The sequence below is a fragment of the Plecotus auritus genome, assembly GCF_963455305.1.
Source record: "Plecotus auritus genome assembly, chromosome: 9".
NCBI classification, from domain to species: domain Eukaryota; kingdom Metazoa; phylum Chordata; class Mammalia; order Chiroptera; family Vespertilionidae; genus Plecotus; species Plecotus auritus.
Window position 1 is genome coordinate 85,936,160 of NC_137783.1, and position 24,287 is coordinate 85,960,446.

The 24,287-nt window shown below is 37.5% G+C and overlaps 1 protein-coding gene across 1 annotated transcript; it reads left to right on the plus strand.

Moving 5' to 3' along the window:
- Positions 1-238: 238 nt before the first annotated feature.
- ANGPTL5 (angiopoietin like 5) lies at positions 239-24,287 on the plus strand (the record flags this gene model as incomplete). The annotated part of the gene is made up of 8 exons (XM_080642326.1): positions 239-331; positions 2,217-2,361; positions 4,946-5,049; positions 5,906-5,999; positions 9,254-9,354; positions 11,277-11,397; positions 14,334-14,519; positions 23,968-24,287. 8 exons carry the CDS (start codon positions 239-241, stop codon positions 24,285-24,287), a joined length of 1,164 nt encoding a protein of 387 aa, XP_080498452.1.

Below are 24,287 nucleotides of genomic sequence, written 5' to 3' on the forward strand. Positions count from 1 at the left end.
AGTAATAAAAAAAAGGGGGAGGGCGGTTTATAACTTCAAATGACAGCATCTCTAGAAGCTACCTTGTTTTTCATGTGAAGGGTGTTGTTTTGAATGAGGGCATGGAAACCAGTAAGTATTGGCTTCTGTTTTTGTTGTACAGTTTCCAGAAATTTTTGACTGAAGACTCTATGCACTGTAGTTCTTTCCACAGAGAGCTGACTGATATTTGAAGAAGTTTTTTATTTCTCCAAGAAAAATGTATCTTTCCCAAGTCTCACTCTTGTTCTTTAATATATGTATTTTTATTTGTGGAGAAACTATACAAGGTAACTGTGTATATCAATCTACGGTAAGAATTTCAGCAATATTATTTTAGCTAGGAAAGCATGATTATATGGTTTTATAGACTTATATTAGATGTTTGAAAAGATTAATTATACCAACCAATATAATTTATGGCAAAATTAGAGTGTTTATTTAGAAATGTTGAAACTTTGCTTAAATGATGTTATTTGTAAATGTAGGAAACCATAAACTGAGGACTGACTCTTAACCTATTTCTTATGAGAATATTTTATTCAAATTGCAGGCCTAGGTTAAAAACTAGCCATCAACTTTCTGGTTAACTTTGATAATGAACTATCTGGTAAGTAAAAAAAAAAAAAAGATTCACTTCACTTATAAAAACACTATTCTATAAACTTTCACATTTCAAAAATAGTCTGTGAGTGGTTACCTGGGATGTTAGAAAATATCATTCAAAATAATGTCAGAATAATAACAATATAGTGTAGACAATACTATGAAGAGATGGGGATTTGAATGTTACATATTTAAATATTGGTTTATATATTTTTAAACATTATGAAATGTATTTACCACTGTATAGATACCAAATTCCAAAGTTCCAAGATTAAGGAAGAATAAATTCTAGGGGAGCTACAGAAATATTAATAATCTAATTCTCTAAAATACTAACTATTTAAGAATCTTATTTAAATCTGAAAAAATAGCCTATAATGTAGGTTTTTGAAAACACCTGGTATATCAGTTATTATAGGAGTAGAAGAGAAGGAGCAGGAAGTTAAAAATAAATCTATGTAACAAAATGTGTTTATCATTCTCTCAATATCCAGGCCTAAGGAGGACAAAGCTTGTTATTAAAAAATATAACAGTTATTTAAATTGATATAACTTCTATCAAAGAATATTTTAACATTGAAGAAACCAGAGTACTAACAGAATAGATATTGTTGGAATGACAGCTGCAGTTTGCTTTTTAAAGTGACATCTGTTGTTGATTTTGCAAAGCAAAATTCCATGCTTTTTTTCTGTTATTATTGCTACCTTTCAAACCTGAGTATTTTACTTTTAAATCTTTAAATGTTTAGCTCATACAAACGTGACAATTCTCTTACACATTTCTCAAACTCTACCCCTCAACACGATTCCTAATTACTGGTGGCAGAAAGTTTATTTGGCATAGAAATGTTGTAGGGAACCCTCTTAGTCGATGTTCAAGGAACTTAAAATTGCAGATTCCTAGAAGGGTGATGGCTCAGCACTGTATCACCGCCCCCCCCCCCACAAATGTGCAAACATTAAAGCCACACAGCCATGGTTATAGACCGTAGACCCTAAGTACAGTTGGCTTTCTGTATCCACTGGTTCTACATCCACAGGTTCAACTAACTGTAGATTGAAAATATTTGGGGAAAAGGTTACATTGTTGCAACGTTTACCATGTAGTTAGGCCTACGATGTTTTCATCTGTTATTATTCCCTACAATACAGCATAACAACTATTTACACAGCATTTACATTATATTAGCTATTACAAGTAATCTAGATATAATTTAAAGTATATAGGAAGATATGTATAGATTATATGCAAATACTATGCCATTTTACATAGGCACTTGAGCATCTGTAGATTTGGATATCAATCCCTGTGGATACCAAGGGATGACTGTAAGTCCTTTTGGAATTTGAGAAGAAAAGAGGAGAACAAAAGCATTGAATTAACATATACTTATTATTCATACCCCAAATCTACCTATAAGGTTTATTTATGGAAGTTTAAACTAACCAATTTATTAACGTGTTTTTTTCTAATAATCATTTTTATGTCCTTACATCTCATCTTTTCCTTTTAGTCTTTTTATTTATTGTATAATTAGACCATATAACATGCTTCATATATTTTTTCTTATTTCTGTTTTTTTATTGTAAAGGATTCTCCAGTAGTTAACATTGGAGAAAATGTATCTCATATAAAAGATGAAAGTAAAAGTAATGATACTGTTTATAAGGAAGAATGTGAGAAATCATGTGATATTAAAACTAAAATTACACCAGAAGAAAAACATTTCATGTGTAGTAAGTATTACAAATAACCATAATTATAAAGGTATATGATTTTATTATTTCTAGGGTGGACATGAGAAAAATATGCCTTAGCTTTTGTTTGGGTTATTTTATATGTATCCTGATAATCCTAGGCTGGTAGTTTTATGTGTTTGACACATAGTGCATGCTTAGTAAATATTGGGTAAATGAACAAATCATTCTTCTATATAGCCCCTTGGCATCAAGAGACCACAAAAGGAAGGGGCACGCCAGAGAGCACTGATAGCAGTATAATATATTTTGCTAATTCCATTTGAGATAGTAGGAAATTTCACTTTAGCTTTAAGGGGGAGTTCATTAATTCTGAATAACTGCTACAAAAGGTATAATACAAATTTACAACAATTTATTTAACAAAGCATAACAAGTTTTAAAATCTCAATTTTTGTTTAGAACTATTTAGTAACAATGCAGAAATTTTCATGGTTTATTATACGTACAGAGGGGTGGGATGAAGAAGGGGAATCAGAAATGGAAGAGGTGATGATTGGATCCAGTTCTTACAGGGCCGTAATTCCTTAGTCAGAAAGTAAGAAAAACTCACTTTAATGCGCCTAATTCAATGTGTAACATAAGTGTCTCAGGCTTCTCAAACCAGGAAGTGGAGCTTTCTGTCATCCCAATATCATCCCAATACATTCAATTAAAAAAAGTTCTTTCTAAAAAAAGACAGATGTCTAAAATTAGGAAGACTCTAATCCTACCAAATAAAAGAGAAACATGCAAATTGACTATACCTCCGCTACGCCCACAAACCACGCCCACCAACCAATCCAGAGCGAGTATGCAAATTAACCCAACAAATATGCCACAGCCACAGAGCTGGAGAGAGCAGGAGGCTTGGGTTGCCCCTGGTGATGGAGGAAGCCAAGCTTTCCACCTGCCCTGGCCTGCCCTGGCCTCTGCTTAAGGCTACAAAGTTTCAATTATAGAAGATAAATAAATCTCAGATACCAGGGCCTCTGCTTGGGTCGCCGGGGGACATACCCAGCCTGCAAACCACCACAGGCCCCTCGCCCAGGCTGCCCCATGCCCCAAGGGAACCCCCACCCTGATCTGGGACACACTTCAGGGCAAACCAGCCAGCCCCCACCTGTGCATCAGGCCTCTATCCTATCTAATAAAAGAGTAATATGCAAATTGACCATCACTCCAACACACAAGATGGCTGCCCCCATGTGGACACAAGATGGCTGCCACAAGATGGCCAGCAGGGGAGGGCAGTTGTGGGCGATCAGGCCAGGAGGGGAGAGCAGTTGGGGAGGACCAGGCCTGTAAGGAGGGCAGTTGGGGGCGATCAAGCCTGCAGGGAAGAGCAGTTGGGGTGGACCCAGGCCTGCAGAGGAGAGCAGTTGGAGGAGACCAGGTCTGCAGGGGAGGGCAGTTGGGGGGGACCATGCCTGCAAGGGAGAGCAGTTGGGGGTGACCAGGCCTGCAAGGGAGGGCAGTTAGGGGCAATCAGGCTGGCAGGGGAGCAGTTAGGCATCAATTGTGCTGGCAGGGGAGTGGTTAGGTGGTGATCAGGCTGGCAGGCAGAAGCAGTTAGGGGCAATCAGGAAGGCAGGCAGGTGAGCTGTTGGGAGCCAGCAGTCCTGGATTGTGAGAGGGATGTCCAACTCCCCATTTAGGCCCGATCCCATAAAAAAGAAGAGAGATGAAGGCTGGGTGAGGTAGATTTTAAAATATCAAGAATTATTAATGTTATTCTGCTAGAGTGAAAGTTAGGAACATAGAAATAAAACAATTTTTTAAAGAATAATGTATGCAATAATGTGTGGTTCCTTTTGTTATAAAGGACATCTTCAGTATAATTGGAGAAAACTTGCATGAGGTCTGAGATGTACATGATAGTCAATGTTTATTTCCTGGTTTTGATGGTTGTGTTATAGAGAATGCCTTTTTGTAAAAAATATACAGCGAAATATCCAGGGATATCATGGCAGGATGCTCTCAAATAATTTAGGAAAAAGTTCTTTGTACTCTTCTTGCAACTAAGTTTATTTAAAAATGAAAACATTTTAAAAGGAAAATATATAGTGAAAATTCAGTCAGAAACCAACCAACCAAAATTTGTGACTAAGAGTTATGATGTGTGTATATGTATGAGTGTTTGCAATTTGTTTGTATAAAAATGTAACATTATTATAAAAAATTAAAAGAAAGGTTTTAATATTAAATTTCATGATAGGGGATTATTGCCTTTTACTTTCTCATATAGGAAGAATCAATGAGTCTTGGACCTCCTGCTTCTATACCTCTCATCTTATAAACTGAGAATTGATATTCAGAATGTTGTTTCTCAATTATATCATATTAAATTATTTGGGGGGTAATCTAAATTATTAGAAGCATACTTCATTAACAAGTGTTAAAACAGTTGTGTTCTTGGTTGAGTTATACAAAAAATACACTAACTAGAATATGCAATTCTGAGTATTTATAGATATTGTTGTTTACATATTTGTCCAAAATTATGTAAAATTCATTATTTTTCATTGTAATTAGTTTCTACAACAATCTAATATTTAGAAAACACTTTTTATTATGATTTAAGGAAATTTGCAAAATTCTATTATTTCTTACACACGAAGTACCAAAAAACTACTAAGAAATATAATGGATGAGCAGCAAGCTTCCTTGGATTACTTATCTAATCAGGTATGAATTTTTGGTATCATGTTGTTATTGTATTTGCAGAATGATATAGTTATCTAGAAGTACAATCATTTACTTTTTTGAGTGCATTCATGTCCAGACATCTATTTCGTGTCTACTATATTGGAGGCACCACAGTAAGCCTCAGGCAAACAGAAAGTAACAACAACAACAAATGACCTTTACTTAAGGTTAATACAATCCAGAAGAGCGGACTAATGTATTGAAAACGTTTTGAATGCTGTCAGTATGACACAAAGGTATCCAAGATCCAAGGTGTGAGGAACCTTCCCAGATGAGTAGATGCTTCAAAGGTCACAAAGGGTGGGTAAGAGTGTAAGGCATGGTATTCTCAGAAATACTTGGAAGTTGGTGCGGCCGTGGAGTGGCTGTTGAGTTAAGGATGTAGAAGAAACACTGACTTAAAGAAATAGGAATTAAATCATGCCACACCAACGAGTCACCCAAAGGTCTGAGCTGCGAAATTAAATGGTTAGATTGGCAGCTGGTGTGAAGGATGACTTCAGAAGGCGCAGAGGAAGGGAAGAAAGACTCTAGATAGGGAACCTCAACAGTGGTTCAAGCAAGATATCAAGAACAGATTTGCAAGAGCAGTCCAGTGCAGAAATAGGCAGATCAAAGCTAGAGCAGGAGGCAAACAGTACTGAACGTAATGGGTGCTATTTAGCTATGCCTTTACTGCTTTGTTAAAACAGTAAAGGATTCAATGTAGAAATATGGCCATCATATGTTTTTCAGAGCTGGATTTATAAGAAGCTTAGAGATAATAGTTATAGAATTCAGCTAAAGGAAGTTTGTTCAATTATAAATTTGCTTAAATGTGTGCATGTGTGTTTAGGTTAATGAGCTCATGAATCGAGTTCTCCTTTTGACCACTGAAGTTTTTAGAAAACAGCTGGATCCTTTTCCTCACAGACCAGTTCAGTCACATGGTGAGAAATTTGGTATTTCAACCTTTTCATATTTCTCTTTTATTGCTTAAAATTTTCCTGGACAGGTTGGGGCATTTAGAAGTTTTAACAGTACAGCTCACTGTTATCTAACAGACTGGAGGAGTAATATCTGCCATAAAACAAATTTCAACCCACACTATGTGTACTTTCCTAAGTTGGGAAACTTTTCTGACCTTTTGAAAGCCATGGCTTGATACAGATATTCTGAATCTGTTGAAAATAGTGTAGTTTTATGTAATTGAATTCTGGGGTCCCCTTTACATTTTATTATAATTAATCTTCAGTTAGAAGAAAAGAAAGTTTCAGAGTTCCCCCCACCTATAAAAATATTTTTGACATTTTTGAAACATTTCAAATTGGGACTTAAAATTTGAAAAGAAAAAGACAGAAACAAACCAGGATTTAGCATTTTTTTAATACCAAAATACAGTATAGTAATTCCTGGAGGCTTGGGTTTCTAAGAAAAGTGCCTATAAATCTTATATATATGAATTAATATAAAAAATTCCAAGTAGATGAATATTATTGAGGGCCTAGTAGTGTATGATCTCTCTTTTTTCCTTACAAAGGGAAGAGAATAAACAGCTACTGAGAATCTCCTATGTGTCAGGGATTAACATAGGCATTTTCTTATGTTATTTTGTTATTTTTTTTCACTTTATTGTATCTCATTTATTTCCCATAACCATACAAGGTAGATAGTTTTACATGGTGTTGAGGAGCATGGAGTGTAATGTCTGACTGCCTTCTTCAGATCTCACCCACTGTTTCCTTATTATCAGTATCCTAATCTGTAAACTGACAATACCTACCTCATGTGGTGGTTGTGAGGATTAAGTAAGTAAATACATGGCAAGCTCTTAAAATATTGCCTGACGTGTAGTAAGACAATATAAGGGTTTGCTGTGATGGTGATTATCATCAGATAAGGAATATGCAGCTCAGAAAAATCTAAGTAATCTGTTCACACTTATATGGATGGTGATGTCAAAGAAGATATTCCAATCCAGATCAGTCTTTCACTGGAAACTTCTATCATATCTTTGAGCATAAATGTATTATAAGAATGTCTCAGTAGTTCAGGACAAAGGCAACAAATCAATATCTCCTGGAAATGAAGGGAAAAGCAAACAATTTTATGGCTAATTTTTTGTAGATGACATCTTTTGAGCATTTACTGTGTACTAGGCTCTGTGCTAAGTACTTTACATAAAGCCTTATGATGTAAATCATCAGGCTAACACTACCAAGTAGATATTATCATTATCATTATAATAATAATTATTATTATGTTGCACACGAAGCAAAGAGGTTAAGTAACTTACCGCATGTTCTCGATTAGTAAGGAGAGGAACTGGGACTCTAACCCAGGCTCTTGGCTCTGGAGTCCTAAGCTTTCATGTGTTTGTTTTTCTGGATAATTGACACTTGGGAGGGTTGAATTTATTTTATTAGATTTATAAAAGGTAATACAGAATAAAGTATCATGGAGTAAAATGTAATATCCATATCCACATAAATACAGTATGTTTACAATTCCCTGGCAATTGTAGAATGCTTGCGGGAGGGTGGTTATAGGGTGCTACAATTCTATTGTCAACAGAACAGGCTTCAAGCATAACTTCTTCTTGGTGAAGAAAGTGATTTTCCCCTCCTCTCCCTTTGCTGCTTGTAATAGTGATCCCCAATACATCACAGTTTCTGAAGTTTTGAATATAGTAGTCAAAGGTATGTTAATAGTAGTTAATCTATATAATTCCTTTGGGTTTTCTCCTCCCAATAGATAAGCCTACATTCCTGAAAAGGCATTATTTATTGGGCAAGAGAATGTATAACTATAAATTAAATAAATGTTGATCTCAAATGAAACTTTTAAACAGTATTGAATATTAATAACTAACAGTGATGTTATGTTTATTATAGCATACATTCTTTAATCCCAGTTTTTCCATGTTTCTCCTTATTTCAAAAACTGAGATAATTTTTCATTTCCATGAGTTAAAATCATATCATTAATGGAATCCTATCTAATAAAAGAGTAATATGCAAATTGACCACACCTCTGCTACACCAACAAGCCACACCCACTAGCCAATCAAGAATGAGTATGCAAATTAACCCAACCAAGATGGATGCAGCCACAGAGCGAACAGGAGGCTTGGGTTTCCCTGGCAATGGAGGAAGCCAAGCTTTCTGCACACCCTGGGGCCCAGGCCTCCACTCAAGGCTACAAAGTTTCAATTATAGAAGATAAATAAATCCCAGATACCAGGGCCTCTGCTTGGGTCGCTGGGGGGCGTGGCCTGCCTGCAAACCACCACAGGCCCCTTGCCCAGGCTGCCCCATGCCCCAAGGCAACCCCCACCCTGATCTGGGACACCCTTCAGGGCAAACCAGCTGACCCCCACCCGTGTACCAGACCTCTATCCTATCTAATAAAAGAGTAATATGCAAATTGACCATCACTCCAACATGCAAGATGGCTGCCCCCATGTGGTTAAAGATGGCTGTCCCCATGTGGACACAAGATGGCCACCACAAGATGGCCAGCAGGGGAGGGCAGTTGGGAGGGATCAGGCCAGTAGGGGAGGGCAGTTGGGAGGGACGAGGCCTGCAAGGGAGGGCAGTTGGGGGCAATCAAGCCTTCAGGGGATGGCAGTTAGGGGTGACCAGGCCGGCAGAGAAGGGAAGTTGGGGGCAACCGGGCCTGCAGGGAAGGGCAGTTGGGGGGGACCAGGCCTGCAGGGGAGGGCAGTTAGGGGTGACCAGGCCTGCAGGGGAGGGCAGTTGGGGGTGACCAGGCCTGCAGGGGAGAGCAGTTAGGGGCAAACAGGCTGGCAGGGGAGCAGTTAGGCATTAATCAGGCTGGCAGGGTAGTGGTTAGGGGGTGATTAGGTTGGCAGGCAGAAGTGGTTAGGGGTAGTAAGGAAAGCAGGCAGGTGAGCAGTTGTGAGCCAGCAATCCTGGATTGTGAGAAGGATGTCCGACTGCCCGTTTAGGCCCGATCCTACCAGCATCGGGCCTAAACAGGCAGTCGGACATCTCTTGAGGGGTCCCAGATTGGAGAGGGTGCAGGCTGGGCTGAGGGACACCCCCCGCCCCATGCACGAATTTCGTGCACTGGGCCTCTAGTTTGTAATAATCTTAAAGAACACTGTTAATTCTCTACAGTAAAGTTATTATCTTAAATGTACACTTGAAAATATCCTAAATAACTAATTTTACTTTTCTAGGTTTAGATTGTACTGATATTAAAGATACTGTTGGCTCTGTCACCAAAACACCAAGTGGTTTATATATAATCTATCCGGAAGGATCTAGCTACCCATTTGAGGTAAAGTTTTCCCTTATTATATGAAATAGGATAAATATCCAACCAAATTAATTAATGTTAAAATTTAATTGCTTTAATACTTAACATATCTCTTGAAAAATTTTAAATAAGTTAGTGTAAGTTCTAGTTTCAAATTTTGGTTTTTTAAAGTTCTTTGCCCAAACCACAAATGTGTAAAGGGACTACAGAGTCTTTCACTTTTCTGAGTTTTCATGGTTATACTTTTCAAAGTAAATCCTTTTGGTTCAGGATCTTTTTAAAAAATATATATTTCTAATGCCCTAACCGGTTTGGCTCAGTGGATAAAGCTTCGGCCTGCAGACTGAAGGGTCCCAGGTTCAATTCTGGTTAAGAGCATGTACCTTGGTTGCAGGCACATCCCCAGTAGGGGGTGTGCAGGAGGCAGCTGATCAATGTTTCTAACTCTCTATCCCTCCCTTACTCTCTGTAAAAAATCAATAAAATATATTAAAAATTATATTTTTGTTGATTTTAGAGAGGAAGGGAGAGAGAGAGAGAAAGATAGAAACATCAATGATGAGGGAGAGCCATTGGTTGGCTGCCCCCTGCATGCCCACACTGGGATTGAGCCTGCAACCCGGGCATGTGCCCTGACCAGGAATTGAACTGTGATCACCTGATTCATAGGTTGACACTCAACCACTGAGCCACACCAGCTGGGCTGGTGTAGGATCTTATATTATCCTTACAGTAGGCAGAATTGTGCAATATACATACTTACTTGCTTTAATTACCTTATAAATATTAGAAAATAATGGTGTGCTTTGCCTTAGAGCTCACTAAAAGTACTTTTGATTTACCTTCCTATATATAGTTATAATTTTTTTGTATGACAAGTGGTTTTATGTGATTGTATAAGTTAATAATTAAAAAACATTAAAGTGAGACATTGAAAAGCTGATCCATTCATAAATTGAATGAAATAAATCATTGATGTCTATTCTCAGTAGTTCTATACTGGGATTTCTAGAAGAAATTTCTACTAGAAATTCTGTATATTTATATATTATATATATAATTTTTCTGATACTTCTTTATGCATAAGAAAGTTTATTACACCAGCATCACACCTTGTTGATAGTATTTATTACACCAATAAAATAAGTTTTTTTCTAACTGGATACTAGCAATTTCTTTTCTTAGAATTGCTATTATTATTCTTTGACACTTATTCACAAGATGTCAAAAAATTAGGAATTAGGCAGGAAATAATTTTTAAATTATTTAATTAAAAAATGGGCCAGAACAGATGTGGAGAGGGGAGGCTTCTAATTTTTGAAGAGCGGGACACATAATTACCTCTTTTGTGGGAAAGCATTTGTTCCCTAGCTCCCTCCATACTGCCTTTCTCTGTGAAAGAACAATCAAAGACAGGTACACGGGAATATTTAACACTGTATTTTTAAAAAAAACACATTTTCATTCAAAGGAAAAGTTAATTTGTAAAGAAATACATCACTCTGCCACATCTTACTGGTACTCTTATTACTCAACTGAAAAATATTTAAAGTTAAGGGATAAGAGAATAACCTTAAAATGCTACAAACACTTATATGTTAAAAAAAAAATGATGGATACAGGAACCCATAGAAATGACATTTAAATTTCTACAAAGAATTTAGTTTATCATAAAACAAACTTATAGTTAACAGAAGTATAGTCTCTGCATCAGTCAATTGAATATATTAATATTATACAATTGCATTGAAACTTTCAGTGAAAGTATCTTCTCTTTCTCTAGGCCAGTGGTCAACAAACTCATTAGTCAACAGAGCAGCAAACCGCGGCTCGCGAGCCGCAGTTTGCCGACCACTGCTCTAGGCTTAAGGGTGAAGCATGAGTTTTATATAAAAGAATGAAAGTCATAGTATGTTATTTTTGTATTTTCTGGTCTATTTTAGGTAATGTGTGACATGGATTACAGAGGAGGTGGATGGACTGTGATACAGAAAAGGATTGATGGAATAATTGATTTCCAAAGGTTGTGGTGTGATTATCTGGATGGATTTGGTGACCTCTTAGGTCAAATCATATTTATTTTTCCTTTATCGTTTTTTATTCTTTTTGGTATTACACCTATAGACTGTTTCTTGGTCAAATTGTTAGTAAGAAAATAGTAAATGCTTGTGAATATAAAAATATGACTAAATCATTCTCTCTTAATATGACAAATTATTTAAAACTAGAGGCCCAGTGCATGGATTCATGCACTGGGGAATTGGGGGGGGGAGGGCAGTCCCTCAGCCTGGCCTGCAGGGAGTGGGCCAAAACTGGCTCTCTGACATCTCCCGAGGGGTCCTGGATTGTAAGAGAGTGGTTCTGGGGTGACATACCCAGGAATCAGGCTCCCTCCTCCGTTCTCCCAATATTATGTCTCACTTAAGTTTGGTGGTAACTGACGACTTGCGGGCATTTAGCTGCAAAATGCAATTATTTAGCAAACAGGATTTACCTAGCCTGGAATCTAGTCGGCCTAGGGCAGGACCCTGCTCAATGTCAGGCTCCCACCCAGGCCTTTCTGCCCAGGTGGAGTCCTGTGGCGGCGGAAACCTCCTTCTTCCCACCTGAGCTGCTCCTTCACCTCCTTCCCTTCCCGGAGGTTGCCTGCTGGTGCTACTGTCCGCCCAGAAGGAGGGAAGCTGTGGCCAGTTTTCCAGCCAAGAGTGGTAGTGGGAAAATTTGCGGCCGCCACTGGAAATCAATATTAAGTGGGTGGGCCAGCAAGACATTAGTTTTTAGGGCTGCAGCCTCACATCTCATTATTTAGCTAGTTGAGTTGAAAAGTTTCTGTAAGGGCCAGACCCATGACCTCTGCAGTGGGCTAGAGCCCCGGTGGGGAGCCAGACCCAAAGTGGGGAGCCAATGGGCTAGAGGCCTGATGCATGGATACGTGCACCGGTGGGGTCCCTTGGCCAGGCCTGCAAGGATCAGGCCAACACCAGCTCTCCGACATTCCCTAAGGGGTCCTGGATTGCGAGAGGGTGATTCTTGGGTGACGCACCCCCAGAATCGGGCTCCCTCCTCTCTGGTTCTGGGTGTGTCACCTGAGGACCACAGCTGCCAAGTCACTGCAGCTCAGCAGCTCCTGCGTTGAGCGTCTGCCCCATGGTGGTCAGTGCATGTCATAGCTACAGGTCGGATGGTCAAACGGTCGGCTGGTTGGCTGGTCGCTTAGGCTTTTATATATATAGATAAGTAGGTCTTTAGTTGGAATTCGAAAATCTTTAATTTTAGATACCTGTTGAAATATGATTTGTGTGAAAATTCTAAATTGGGTATTTATTAAGTATCTGCTATGTACCCAGAAGAGTTCTGGCAGGTGCTCAACAACTATTTGTAGAATGAAAAATGTATGGGCGTGGTTGTCATAAACCTTGAAATTCTTCAGATGTGTGTTGTGTCTGCACAAGTAAATTAAATGGAGAATTTAGGTATGTGGCTGTACAAATTCGAGTTATGTGAACTGGGAGTAGTGTTTTATAAAAATATCAATTAAAATCACTATATTCAAAATCTGAAAAACGTAAACCTCAGGTTGATTGTAAAATCTGTTTACATTATTGCCACACAACAGCATAACTTTTGCTGGTGAATAGAAATATCAGTATTTCTGAATAATATAGATTTTACATTGTTGGAATGTTTGCAGGTGATTTCGATCATTTTTATGCTAGTTTAAGTTACTGTTGTTATAATTTAAATCTTTAGCATCCCATAATAGTGTCATCCAAGGATTTAGCACTGAATGCCGGTGATTTTAGAAGGGACATGAAATGTAATAAAATGTTATGTATAAGGCCAAATATCTGCCATGTTATGGAGTGTAGTTAACATACTGGTATTTTCTCAGCATTAACCTATAAATTTCCAGTGAGTGTTTCTTCCTGAATTCAGCCTTTGAATTTTCATCTTCCTTACTGTACATTATGCTTGTTTCTATGGGGAAATTATATGAGTTTTGATAAAATGGTCTTCAGGCTGATTTCTTTCCCACAAACAGACTGCTTTGTACTTCATATATATTTTAAATAACTTGTAATTAAGTTAAATATATTAAGACTTAAATTTGGGGTGATGGTAGAGGGGAGAGATGGCAGGGACATTTAAAATGGACAGTCATAGATTTGAGACACTACACAGACCCTTGAGGACCCATTTTACTTCCTGTATTTTTTTATTACTTCCTATACACCCCTTCTTCCCTTACTTCTTCAGGATTATTTTCAATTCCAAGTGGGTGTGTAGCTAAAATACCTCTGTAAGCCCTGGAAAGGGACTTAGTATCTTAGCTATAGTTTTAAGAGTTTGAATGCTGTCACATTGTCCCCCAACTCTCTGAAGTTTATTTTGACTAAACCCTTACTTCCTTCAGTAGATCCAGAATTGTCTTGGAAATATTGACCCTGAATCTGGGGATACTCCAATGTTATTACATTATGTTTCCGTTTGTAGGTAATTCACAAGCTGCATTATAACACAGAAATATTTGTTTATAAAGCATTAGTCTCAAAGACAGAAAAAAAATTATTTCAACTGAGCATTATCAGGGGACATCTCATTAAAAGGTGCTGATTTGGAGGTTAGACCTTTTATATTTACCAGGACATATCATTTTGTTACTTGCTATAATATTTCAACTGGCTTTTTATTGACATGTTTTAAGGTAAAACTTGACTTTTTACTTAATTAACCTTTAAATGAATTTTTGAATTTAATTTGGGGAAATAAAACTGAGTCTAGTTACCCACAGTTTAGCACAGTAGAAGTGGGAAGTTTTTTCCCCCTCCAAATTAGGCAATCCCTGATAATTTGAACGAGATCCATCCAGTCCCTCCAATAATTTATGTGAGCCATTTCAGAGTTACTGAAATATTAAATAACACCAAACACTCAATGATAAAGGGTTATTCTAATTTGTGTTAAAATATGTTTTAAAAAGCTGTGTTTTTATTTTACAGGTGAATTTTGGCTAGGTCTAAAAAAGATTTTTTACATAGTAAATCAGAAAAATGTCAGTTTTATGCTGCATGTGGCATTGGAATCTGAAGATGATACATTGGCTTATGCTTCGTATGATAATTTTTGGCTAGAGGATGAAACAAGATTTTTTAAAATGCACGTAGGACAGTATGCAGGAAATGCTGGTAAGTTTTTTATTCCTAAAATTATCCAGAGGATTTAAATATAACTGACTCAGAATTAGGTGAAGATAAAAGTAATGTATTTCTCTTGGTATATGATGGATAACTGATAAGAGAAAAGATTAAGAATGAGAAAAACTGGCCAGGTCTTGAGTTTTGAAACTGTTATGATTATTGCACATGTGATTTTGTAGTGCTTTATACTCTTTGAAACAATTTGCCACATGTAATCTCTGTTGATTCTTTAGCTAGAGATCCTGTGGGTTAGGCTTGGAAAATATTATTTACATTTTTATGTCCAGAGAAACTGGCATTTAGAAGTCATAAATGTTAGAGCTGATCTTCACTCTTCTCACTCTACAGGTGAAAAAAACGAAAAGATTAAGTGACTTGCCCAAGATTCCCAGCTCATCACATCTGAGCAAGGGCAAGAAATCAGGTTGATAGAATAATTAGTTTAGTGTTTTTTCACTCTATGTTGGCACACCTACTCAGTTACAAATAAACTTAATTTGTTAGAACTTCAAAGTACTTGCTGTTAAATTTATATTTTTATAAATTTATGTTAAAGTTTTAAATTTGAGTTAAGAAATACGAAATTCAACTCTCTTGTTGCTCATCATGGTACTCATTCATTATGTATTTTTAGTGTTAGAAATCCAAGAAGAAATGATATATATTCCCAAGTCTTTAAGTGATCATAATATAGAGGGGTAGATAAATAAAACTGAAAATAGAATACTGATAATGTTGTGGCAGAATGCACGGGAGAACGATCAGCCAGCACTCTGAGGGAGGAAAGTTTAACCTTTATTTCACAGATCCGCTAGTCCAGGGGAATGCTGGATCCAAAGCCTGAACTGAACTAGTGGGGAGGCTCTGACCTCTATATCTCCTCCTGTGGCAGGCCCCTAAGGGTCCCCGCAGCTCTGCACAAGTCAGCTGTGGCGAGGCCCTGAGGTTAGGCTCTGCAGCTCCATCCAAGTCAGTCAGAGTGGGGAAGTAAGACTACAGTTTTAACCAGATACTGAACTAGGTTACAAGACTCTCCTCCTCCCCGCCCCCCCCCTCCCATTTTCCTTTTCAATAAAGCTTTGGGGGTTAAAAGGAAGAAAAAGTTTATTATTTTGTTTTACTACTACCCAATGAAAGAGAAAAGTCAAACAGACTATATTTAAAGCAACTCTCTGCTTTACTAAAATATTATATAAAATGTATTATTGAGAATTAATTTTGTTGGAATAAAATAGAAATCAATTGGAAGCATTTTAATGGAAAGACTTTTTTGAAATAATAATGTGTTTTTCACAATGCTGTCTGATTTTCAGGTTCATTATTCCTCTACTTTGTTATTTAAAGAAAACATCAAGTTACATGTAATTAAAGGGTAAATGCTATTTATTTAGGTACAGTACACTAATCTCAAGATAGATATAAGTCCAATTTAAAGATGATTAGATTTTATAGACATTTAGGTGAGAAAAACAGATAAATAAAAATGTGTACTAATTCAGTTGTCATAGAGATCAGCAGATGAAAATAAACATGTCACTCATGAAAAAATAAAGGAGGAAGAAAATGATTCCAATTGTTGTATAAAGAAAATCATCATGGAAAGGCAGTTTTCAACAAGTGGTTAATATTAAAACCAACCTGGGAAGCTTTTTATTTTGAATTTCTTTATTGATTAAGGTATTACATATGTGTCCTTATTCCCCCATTACCCCCCACCTCCCATTCATGCCCCCACCCCCCTGTGGTCTGTGTCCATTGATTAGGCTTACATGCATGCATATAAGTCCTTTGGTTTATCTCTCCCACTCACCCCCACCCTCCCCTACCTTCCCTGAGGTTTGACGTTCTGATTGATGTTTCTCTATCTCTGGATCTATTTTTGTTCATCAGTTTATGTTGTTCATTATATTCCAAAAATGAGTGAGATCATGTGATATTTGTCTTTCTCTGCCTGGCTTATTTCACTTAGCATAATGCTCTCCATCGCCATCCATGTTGTTGCAAATGGTAGGAACTCATTTTTTACCTCAGCGTAGTATTCCATTGTGTAGATGTACCACAGTTTTTTAATCCACTCATCTGCTGATGGGCACTTAGGCTGTTTCCAAATCTTAGCTATGGTGAATTGTGCTGCTATGAACTTAGCAGTGCATATATCCTTTCTGATTCGTGTTTCTAGTTTCTTGGGATATATTCCTAGAAGTGGGATCACTGGGTCAAATGGGAGTTCCATTTTTAGTTTTTTGAGGAAACTCCATACTGTTCTCCACAGTAGCTGCACCAGTCTGCATTCCCACCAGCAGTGCACAAGGGTTCCTTTTTCTCTGCATCCTCGCCAGCACTTGTCGTTTGTTGACTTGTTGATAATAGCCATTCTGACAGGTGTGACAGATGGTACCGCATTGTTGTTTTGATTTGCATCTCTCTGATGATTAGTGACTTTGAGCAGGTTTTCATATGTCTCTTGGCCTTCCTTCTGTCTTCTTTCAAAAAGTGTCTATTTAGATCTGTTGCCCATTTTTTCATTGGGTTGTTTATCTTCTTTTTGTTAAGCTGCATGAGTTCCCTGTAAATGTTGGAGATTAAACCCTTATCATTGATATCATTGGCAAATATGTTCTCCCATGCAGTGGGCTTTCTTGTTGTTTTATTGATGGTCTCCTTTGCTGTGCAAAAGCTTTTTATTTTGATGTAGTCCCATTTGTTTATTTTCTCTTTAGTTTCCATTGCCCTAGGAGCAGTATCAGTGAAGAAATTGCTCCAGCATATGTCAGAGATTTTTCTGGCAGTGGATTCCTCTAGTATTTTTATGGTTTCTTGTCGTATGTTTAAGTCCTTGATCCATTTTGAGTTTATTTTTCTGTATAGTTTAAGTTGGTGGTCTAGTTTCATTTCTTTGCATGTATCTGTCGAATTTTCCCAACACCATTTATTGAAGAGACTGTCCTGACTCCATTGTATGTTCATGCCTCCTTTGTCAAATATTAATTGAGCATAGTGGTTTGGGTGGATTTCTGGATTCTCTATTCTATTCCATTGATCTATATGTCTGTTCTTGTGCTAGTACCAGGCTGTTTTGAGAACAGTGGCCTTGTAATACAGCTTGAAATCTGGTATTGAGATCCCTCCTACTTTATTCTTCTTTCTCAGGATTGCTGCAGCTATTTGGGGTCTTTTTTTTATTCCAGATGAATTTTTGGAGAGTTCTTTCTAGGTCTGTGAAATATGACGTTGGTATTTTAATGGGGAGTGCATTGAATCTATAGATTGCTTTGGGTAGTATGGACATTTTAATGATGTTGATTCTCCCAATCCATGAACATGGTATGTTCTTCCATGTGTTTGTCTTCCTCTATATCTTTTTTCAGTGTCCTGTAGTTTTCTGCATATAGGTCTTTTACCTCCTTAGTTAAGTTTATTCCTACGTATCTTAATTTTTTTGGTGTGATGGTAAATGGGATTGCTTTCTTAGTCTCTCTTTCTGTAAGTTCACTATTGGTGAATAGAAATGCCATAGATTTCTTGGCATTAATTTTGTATCCTGCTACATTGCCGAATTCATTTATTAAGTCTATTAGTTTTTTGATGGAGTCTTTCGGGTTTTTTATGTACAATATCATGTCATCTGCAAATAAGGACAGCTTTACTTCTTCTTTTCCAGTTTGGATGCCTTTTATTTTTTCTTCTTGTCTAATACAATGGCTAATACTTCCAGTACTATGTTGAACAGGAGTGAGTGGTGAGAGTGGGCATCCCTGTCCTGTTCCTGTTCTTAGGGGAAATGGTTTTAGTTTTTGCCCATTGAGTATGATGTTTGCTGTGGGTTTATCATATATAGCTTTTATTATGTTGAGGTATGATCCTTTTATTCCCACCTTGTTGAGAGTTTTTATCAAGAAAGTGTGTTGGATTTTGTCAAATGCTTTTTCTGCATCAATTGATATGACTATGTGATTTTTATCTCTCAATTTGTTTATGTGATGTATCACGCTTATTGATTTGCGGATATTGTACCATCCTTGCATTCCTGGGATAATCCTACTTGGTCATGGTGTATGATCTTTCTGATGTAGTGCTGGATCCGATTTGCTAGAATTTTGTTGAGGATTTTGGCATCTATGTTCATGAGGGATATTGGCCTGTAATTCTCTTTCATTGTGTTGTCTTTATCTGGTGTTGGTATTAGGGTGATGCTGGCTTCATAGAATGAGCTTGGAAGTTTTCCTTCCTCTTGAATTTTTTGGAATAGTCTGAAGAGGATAGGTTTTAGTTCTTCCTTGAATGTTTGGTAAAACTCCACTGTGAAGACATCTGGCCCTGGGCTTTTGTTTGCTGGAAGCTTTTTGATGACTGCTTCAATTTCTTCCATAGTTACTGGCATATTGAGCTGTTTAGATTATTCCTGATTGAGTTTTGGAAGGTTATATTTTTCTAGGAATATGTCCATTTCCTCCAGGTTGTCCAGTTTGTTGGAATAGAGTTGTTCGTAGTATTTTTTAACAATCCTTCGTATTTCGTTGGGGTCTGTTGTTATTTCACCTCTTTCATTTCTGATTTTGTTTATTTGAGTCTTCTCTCTTTGCTTCTTGGTGAGCCTGGCTAGAGGTTCATCAATCTTGTTTATCCTTTCAAAGAACCAGCTCTTGGTTTTGTTGATCTTTTGTATTTTTTTTTTTTGTCTCAATGTCGTTTATCTCTCCTCTGATCTTTATTATTTCCTTCCTTCTGCTTACACTGGGCTTTTCTTGTTGCTCTCTTTCTAACTCTTTGAGTTGTAGGGTTAGGTAATTTATTACCATTGTTTCTTATTTTTTGCAGTAGACTTGTAGAGCTATGAACTTCCCTCTCAAGACTGCTTTCGCAGTGTCCCATAGATTTTGCATTGTTGTGTTTTCATTGTCATTTGTTGCCATGATGTTTTTTTATTTCTTCCTTGATCTCTCTGGTAACCCAGTCATTGTTTAATAGCATGTTGTTTAGTCTCCATATGTTTGATTTCTTTGGGTTGTTTTCATTGTAGTTGATTTCCAGTTTTATGCCACTGTGATCTGAGAAGATGCTTGATATGATTTCTATCTTCTTGAATTTGAAGAGACTTTGCCTATGACCCAACATATGGTCTATCTTTGAAAATGACCCATGTGCACTTGAGAAGAATGTATATTCTGTGGCTTTGGGGTGAAATGTTCTGAAGATGTCAATTAATTCCATCTGGTCTAGTGAGTCATTTAGGATTGATGTTTCTTTGCTGATTTTTTGTTTAGAGGATTTGTCCAATGGTGATAGTGGGGTATTAAAGTCTCCTACTATGATTGTATTGCTGTCAATCTCTCCTTTGATATCTTCCAGGAGTTTTTTTATGTATTTGGGTGCTCCTGTATTGGGTGCATATATGTTTACCAGAGTTATTTCTTCTTGTTGGATTGCTCCCTTTTGTATTATGAAGTGGCCTTCCTTATCTCTTGTTATGTCCTTCACTTTGAGATCTAATTTGTCAGATATAAGTATTGCTACCCCAGCTTTTTTTTTTCATTTCCATTCGCCTGAAAAACTTTTTTCCATCCCTTCACCCTCAGTCTGTGTGCATCTTTTTTTCTGAGGTGGGTTTCTTGTAGACAGCAGATATTTGGGTTATGTTTTCTTATCCAATCTGTTACCCTATGTCTTTTGATTGGGGCATTTAATCCATTTACATTTAAAGTTATTATTGATAGGTACTTATCTGTGGCCATTTTTATTCTTTACCCCTGTGTTCCTTCTTCGCTTCCTATTTCTTTTTTCTTTCTTTCTTTTTTTTACAGCAGACCCTTTAGCATTTCTTGCATTGCTGGTTTGGTGGTAATAAATTCATTAGTCCTTTTTTGTCTGTGAAGCTCCTGATTTCACCTTCAATTTTGATTGATAGCCTTGCTGGGTACAGTAATCTTGGATTCAGACCTTTCTTTTGCATGACTTTGTATATTTCATTCCATTCCCTTCTGGCCTGATGAATTTCTGTTGAGAAATCAGTTGCTAGTCTGATGGGGGTTACTTTGTAGGTAACTTTCTGTCTCTCTCTGGCCGCTTTTAAGATTCTTTGTCGTTGGTGTTTGCCAATTTAATTATAATGTGCCTTGGCATCGGTCTTTTGGGGTTCATTTTGCTTGGGATTCTGTGAGCTTCTTGGATTTGTGTGGGTTTTTTTCTTTCCTATATCAGGGAAGTTTTCTGTCATTATTTCTTCAAACAGGTTTTCTATTCCTTGCTCAGTTTCCTCTCCTTCTGGAACCCTTATTATGCGGATGTTGTTTTGTTTCGTGTTGTCCCAAAGTTCCCTTAGGCTCTCCTCTTGCTTTTTAATTTTTTTTTCTAGTAGCTGCTCTACTTGGGTATTTTTTCCTACCTTGTCTTCTAGCTCACTGATGCGGTCCTCTGCTTCTTCTAGTCTACTCTTGACACTTTCTATTGAGTTCTTTACAGCAGTGATGTCATTTTTCATTTCTTCTTGGTTCTTCTTCATTTCCTCTTGGTTCTTACTCATATTGTCGAATTTGTCTTCCATTCTTTTCAGCCACCTTATGACCATTTCTCTGAATTCTTTTTCTGGCAGGTTGCTTGCCTCCATTTCATTTACTTCCTTTTCTGGTGATGCCTGCTTTTCTTTCATATGCGGGATATTTCTTTGTCTCCCCATGGTCTCTCTTCTCCGGGTGTCTGGTTATGTAGTTCTCTCTCTCCTTATCCCAGGCAAAATCTGACCTTTCCATGGTGGAGTGTAGAGCTCCTCTGAATCTGCTTGTTTGTGCCAATTGGGGACCGGTGCTCTGGGGTTCGCGGCTGTTAGATGGGTGCCACAGTTGTAGATTTTCAGGCTTCAGATAACATCCACTTTCCCCTTCAAGATGGCGTGGTCTCCACATCAGAGCCGGTGGCTCTGGGAGGGAACCCAGCAGCAGTGAGGGCTGCCTGGTCAGGGGAGCCCTGTCCAGCAGTCCCCCACTTTCTCCTGGAGTATCGGGAAGCTTTTGAAAGGGGCCCAGGTATTTGCATTCATAGATAGATATGTTGGCATCTTTATAGTTGAGAACCACTGATCTATGCTTGGAGTAATGAATAAGCTTCTGACAAATAAATCTTTGCGAAGAGAGTGGCTTGAGTCAAATATAGAGGGAGGAAAATTATTGGGTATGAGGATTTGTCTGGTTCATCGGAATCTATGACATTTATGAGGGGGTTTAGCCTTGGGATTTTAGGTGAAACTCTGAAATCTTTCAAATCTTGATACAGAGGAAAATTTTAAAGAGTTACAATATAATTTTTAATGCTTCACTTCTAAAAGTGTAAAAACTATCTAAATATGGAATACTATGTTAGGAAAAGTTTATGTGGGGTTTCTCTAAAGGATGATTAGGACCTAAGTAGAGAATAAAAATTAATGGCAACAGTTTTTTCATTACACAAATCTCAAATTTTGGCATACTCTCTATTTTTCCAATAAGGTTGTGAAGTAAGTTTTAATTGTTGATCACATAACAAAAATAAAGAAAAATATTGGCAATAGAATGTATAGATGGAAACATAGATGACACCAGCAGCTTTAAGTGTGATCATGTGTGAGGTAGAGGTAGGCTACAACGGTGACTTTAAGTTCAGAGCAAAAATAGAAATAAGAGTTGAACATTTGAACAACCTAGTTTTTGCACGAAAATGACATATATTCCTGGTTCTAAAACTCAGGAGAAATTTCCCTGGGTTCTCAGAGAAAACCAAGTGCCATGTTCTCTGTTTACACTCTACATGGTGTTGGGTTTTAATGGGCTCTTCCTTAAAAAATAGACATGTGCATCATATTTTTAAAATAACTTCTTAAATATAATCCAGAGAGGAGCTGATCTGGTATATGATTTTTCTGATGATTAGTTAGAGACTTTTTCCAGGGAGAGAATCTGTAGAGGATCCATAAGTGCTGTCTCTCTCATCAGAACTTCTGAAAGCTATTATATTACGTGGGTGTTGAAAATATATTCTCTCTGCAAATACTTGCAGTGTGGGCACTTTGTTTCCCATGAAGAACAGAGTCCGAGGCTCTGCATATAGGTATAGGATAGGCCATCACACTGCTAATCAAGTTCTCCGACTCCTCAAAGACATATTTCAAGAGATGCCAAATGTTTGGAAGCATAATGAAACAAACATGGGCTTTGAATTCTTCAAAGATTTTGCATAGCTTCACTTTTAGTTCAAACTTATTAGCAAAGGTTACCTACAGGTGAAATCTAGGTGCAATGGGACTAATTAGAATATTTTATTTATACAGATTTTATAAAACAAAACATGACTCCTATCCCTGCAATTTAGTTAACTTCTTTGCCTTGGCCAAGATCCATAATCTTTGAAGATCATTGGGAATATCAGGGATATGGTACATATAATGTCCAATGTAAGCCCTTTAAAAATTGTATTCTTTTAACTATTGTCCAGTTAGTTCAAATATCATTTGGAGAGCCATGAAGAAAAGGCACACTTTAGTAGTGTGCCTAATTTTTTTCTTGAGGGCATTGGGCATCCTATATAATAAAAGGTTAATATGCAAATTGACCAAATGGCAGAACAACTGGCTGCTATGATGCGCACTGACCAACAGGGGCAGATGCTCAACACAGGAGCTGCCCTCTGGTGGTCAGTGCACTCCCACAGGGGGAGCACCACTCAGCCAGAAGTTGGGCTCACAGCTGGCAAGCACAGTGTTGGTGGCGGGAGCCTCTCCTGCCTCTGTGGCAGTGCTAAGGATGTCCGACTGATGAGGGGACCAGGCCTAAGCTGTCAGTCGGACATCCCTCGAGGGCTCCCAGACTGTGAGAGGGCACAGGTTGGGCTGAGGGACCCCCCGCAAGTGCACGAATTTCATGCACTGGGCCTCTAGTTTTATATAAACTTAGTAGCCTATAAATAAAACCAAACAACTTTTGCAGTAACAAATCTAAGTTTTTTAAATGTAGAAGTTTCACATTCATTCATACCTCTCTATCTAACATGTTGTAAAATGGTAGTGGTATGAAAACCTCTTATACATAAATTATTTTCTTTTTCTAAATTAACAATGATCACATTACTCTTTCCTGAAGAATGGCAGGTCTATACACCATCATCTTTGTCCTAAATTAGCTGAATAAATCAACACAGCCAAACTTTCATTTTGGATTGTGATTTTTTTAAATTGTAATTTTATATCAAATGTCCACTTAAAGATCCCTATTATGCTAAGGAATTTATCAACAGGTTTTGCCATATTGCAATCTGGAGAAGAGTTTGTAATATGATATCTTGTAGAAAATAATTTAAACCTCATTTCTAGATGCAATGCTTAATGCTTTTGCATAATAGGCTGGTAAGGGTGAATTAAAAATTACAAAAATTGCTTTTAAATTTAGTCATTTACAAAGTCTATTTTACCTAGGTGATGCTTTACGGGGCTTCAGAAAAGAAGAGAATCAAAATGCAATGCCTTTCAGCACAGCAGATATTGATAATGATGGTTGTCATCCCGCATGCCTGGTCGTTGGTCAGTCTGTGAAGAGCTGCAGTCACCTCAATAACAACACTGGCTGGTGGTTCAACCAATGTGGACTAGCAAATCTGAATGGCATTCATCGCTTCCCTGGAAAATTGCTTGCAACTGGAATTCAATGGGGCACATGGACCAAAAACAACTCACCTGTCAAGATTAAATCTGTTTCAATGAAAATCAGAAGAACTTACAATCCATATTTTAAGTAA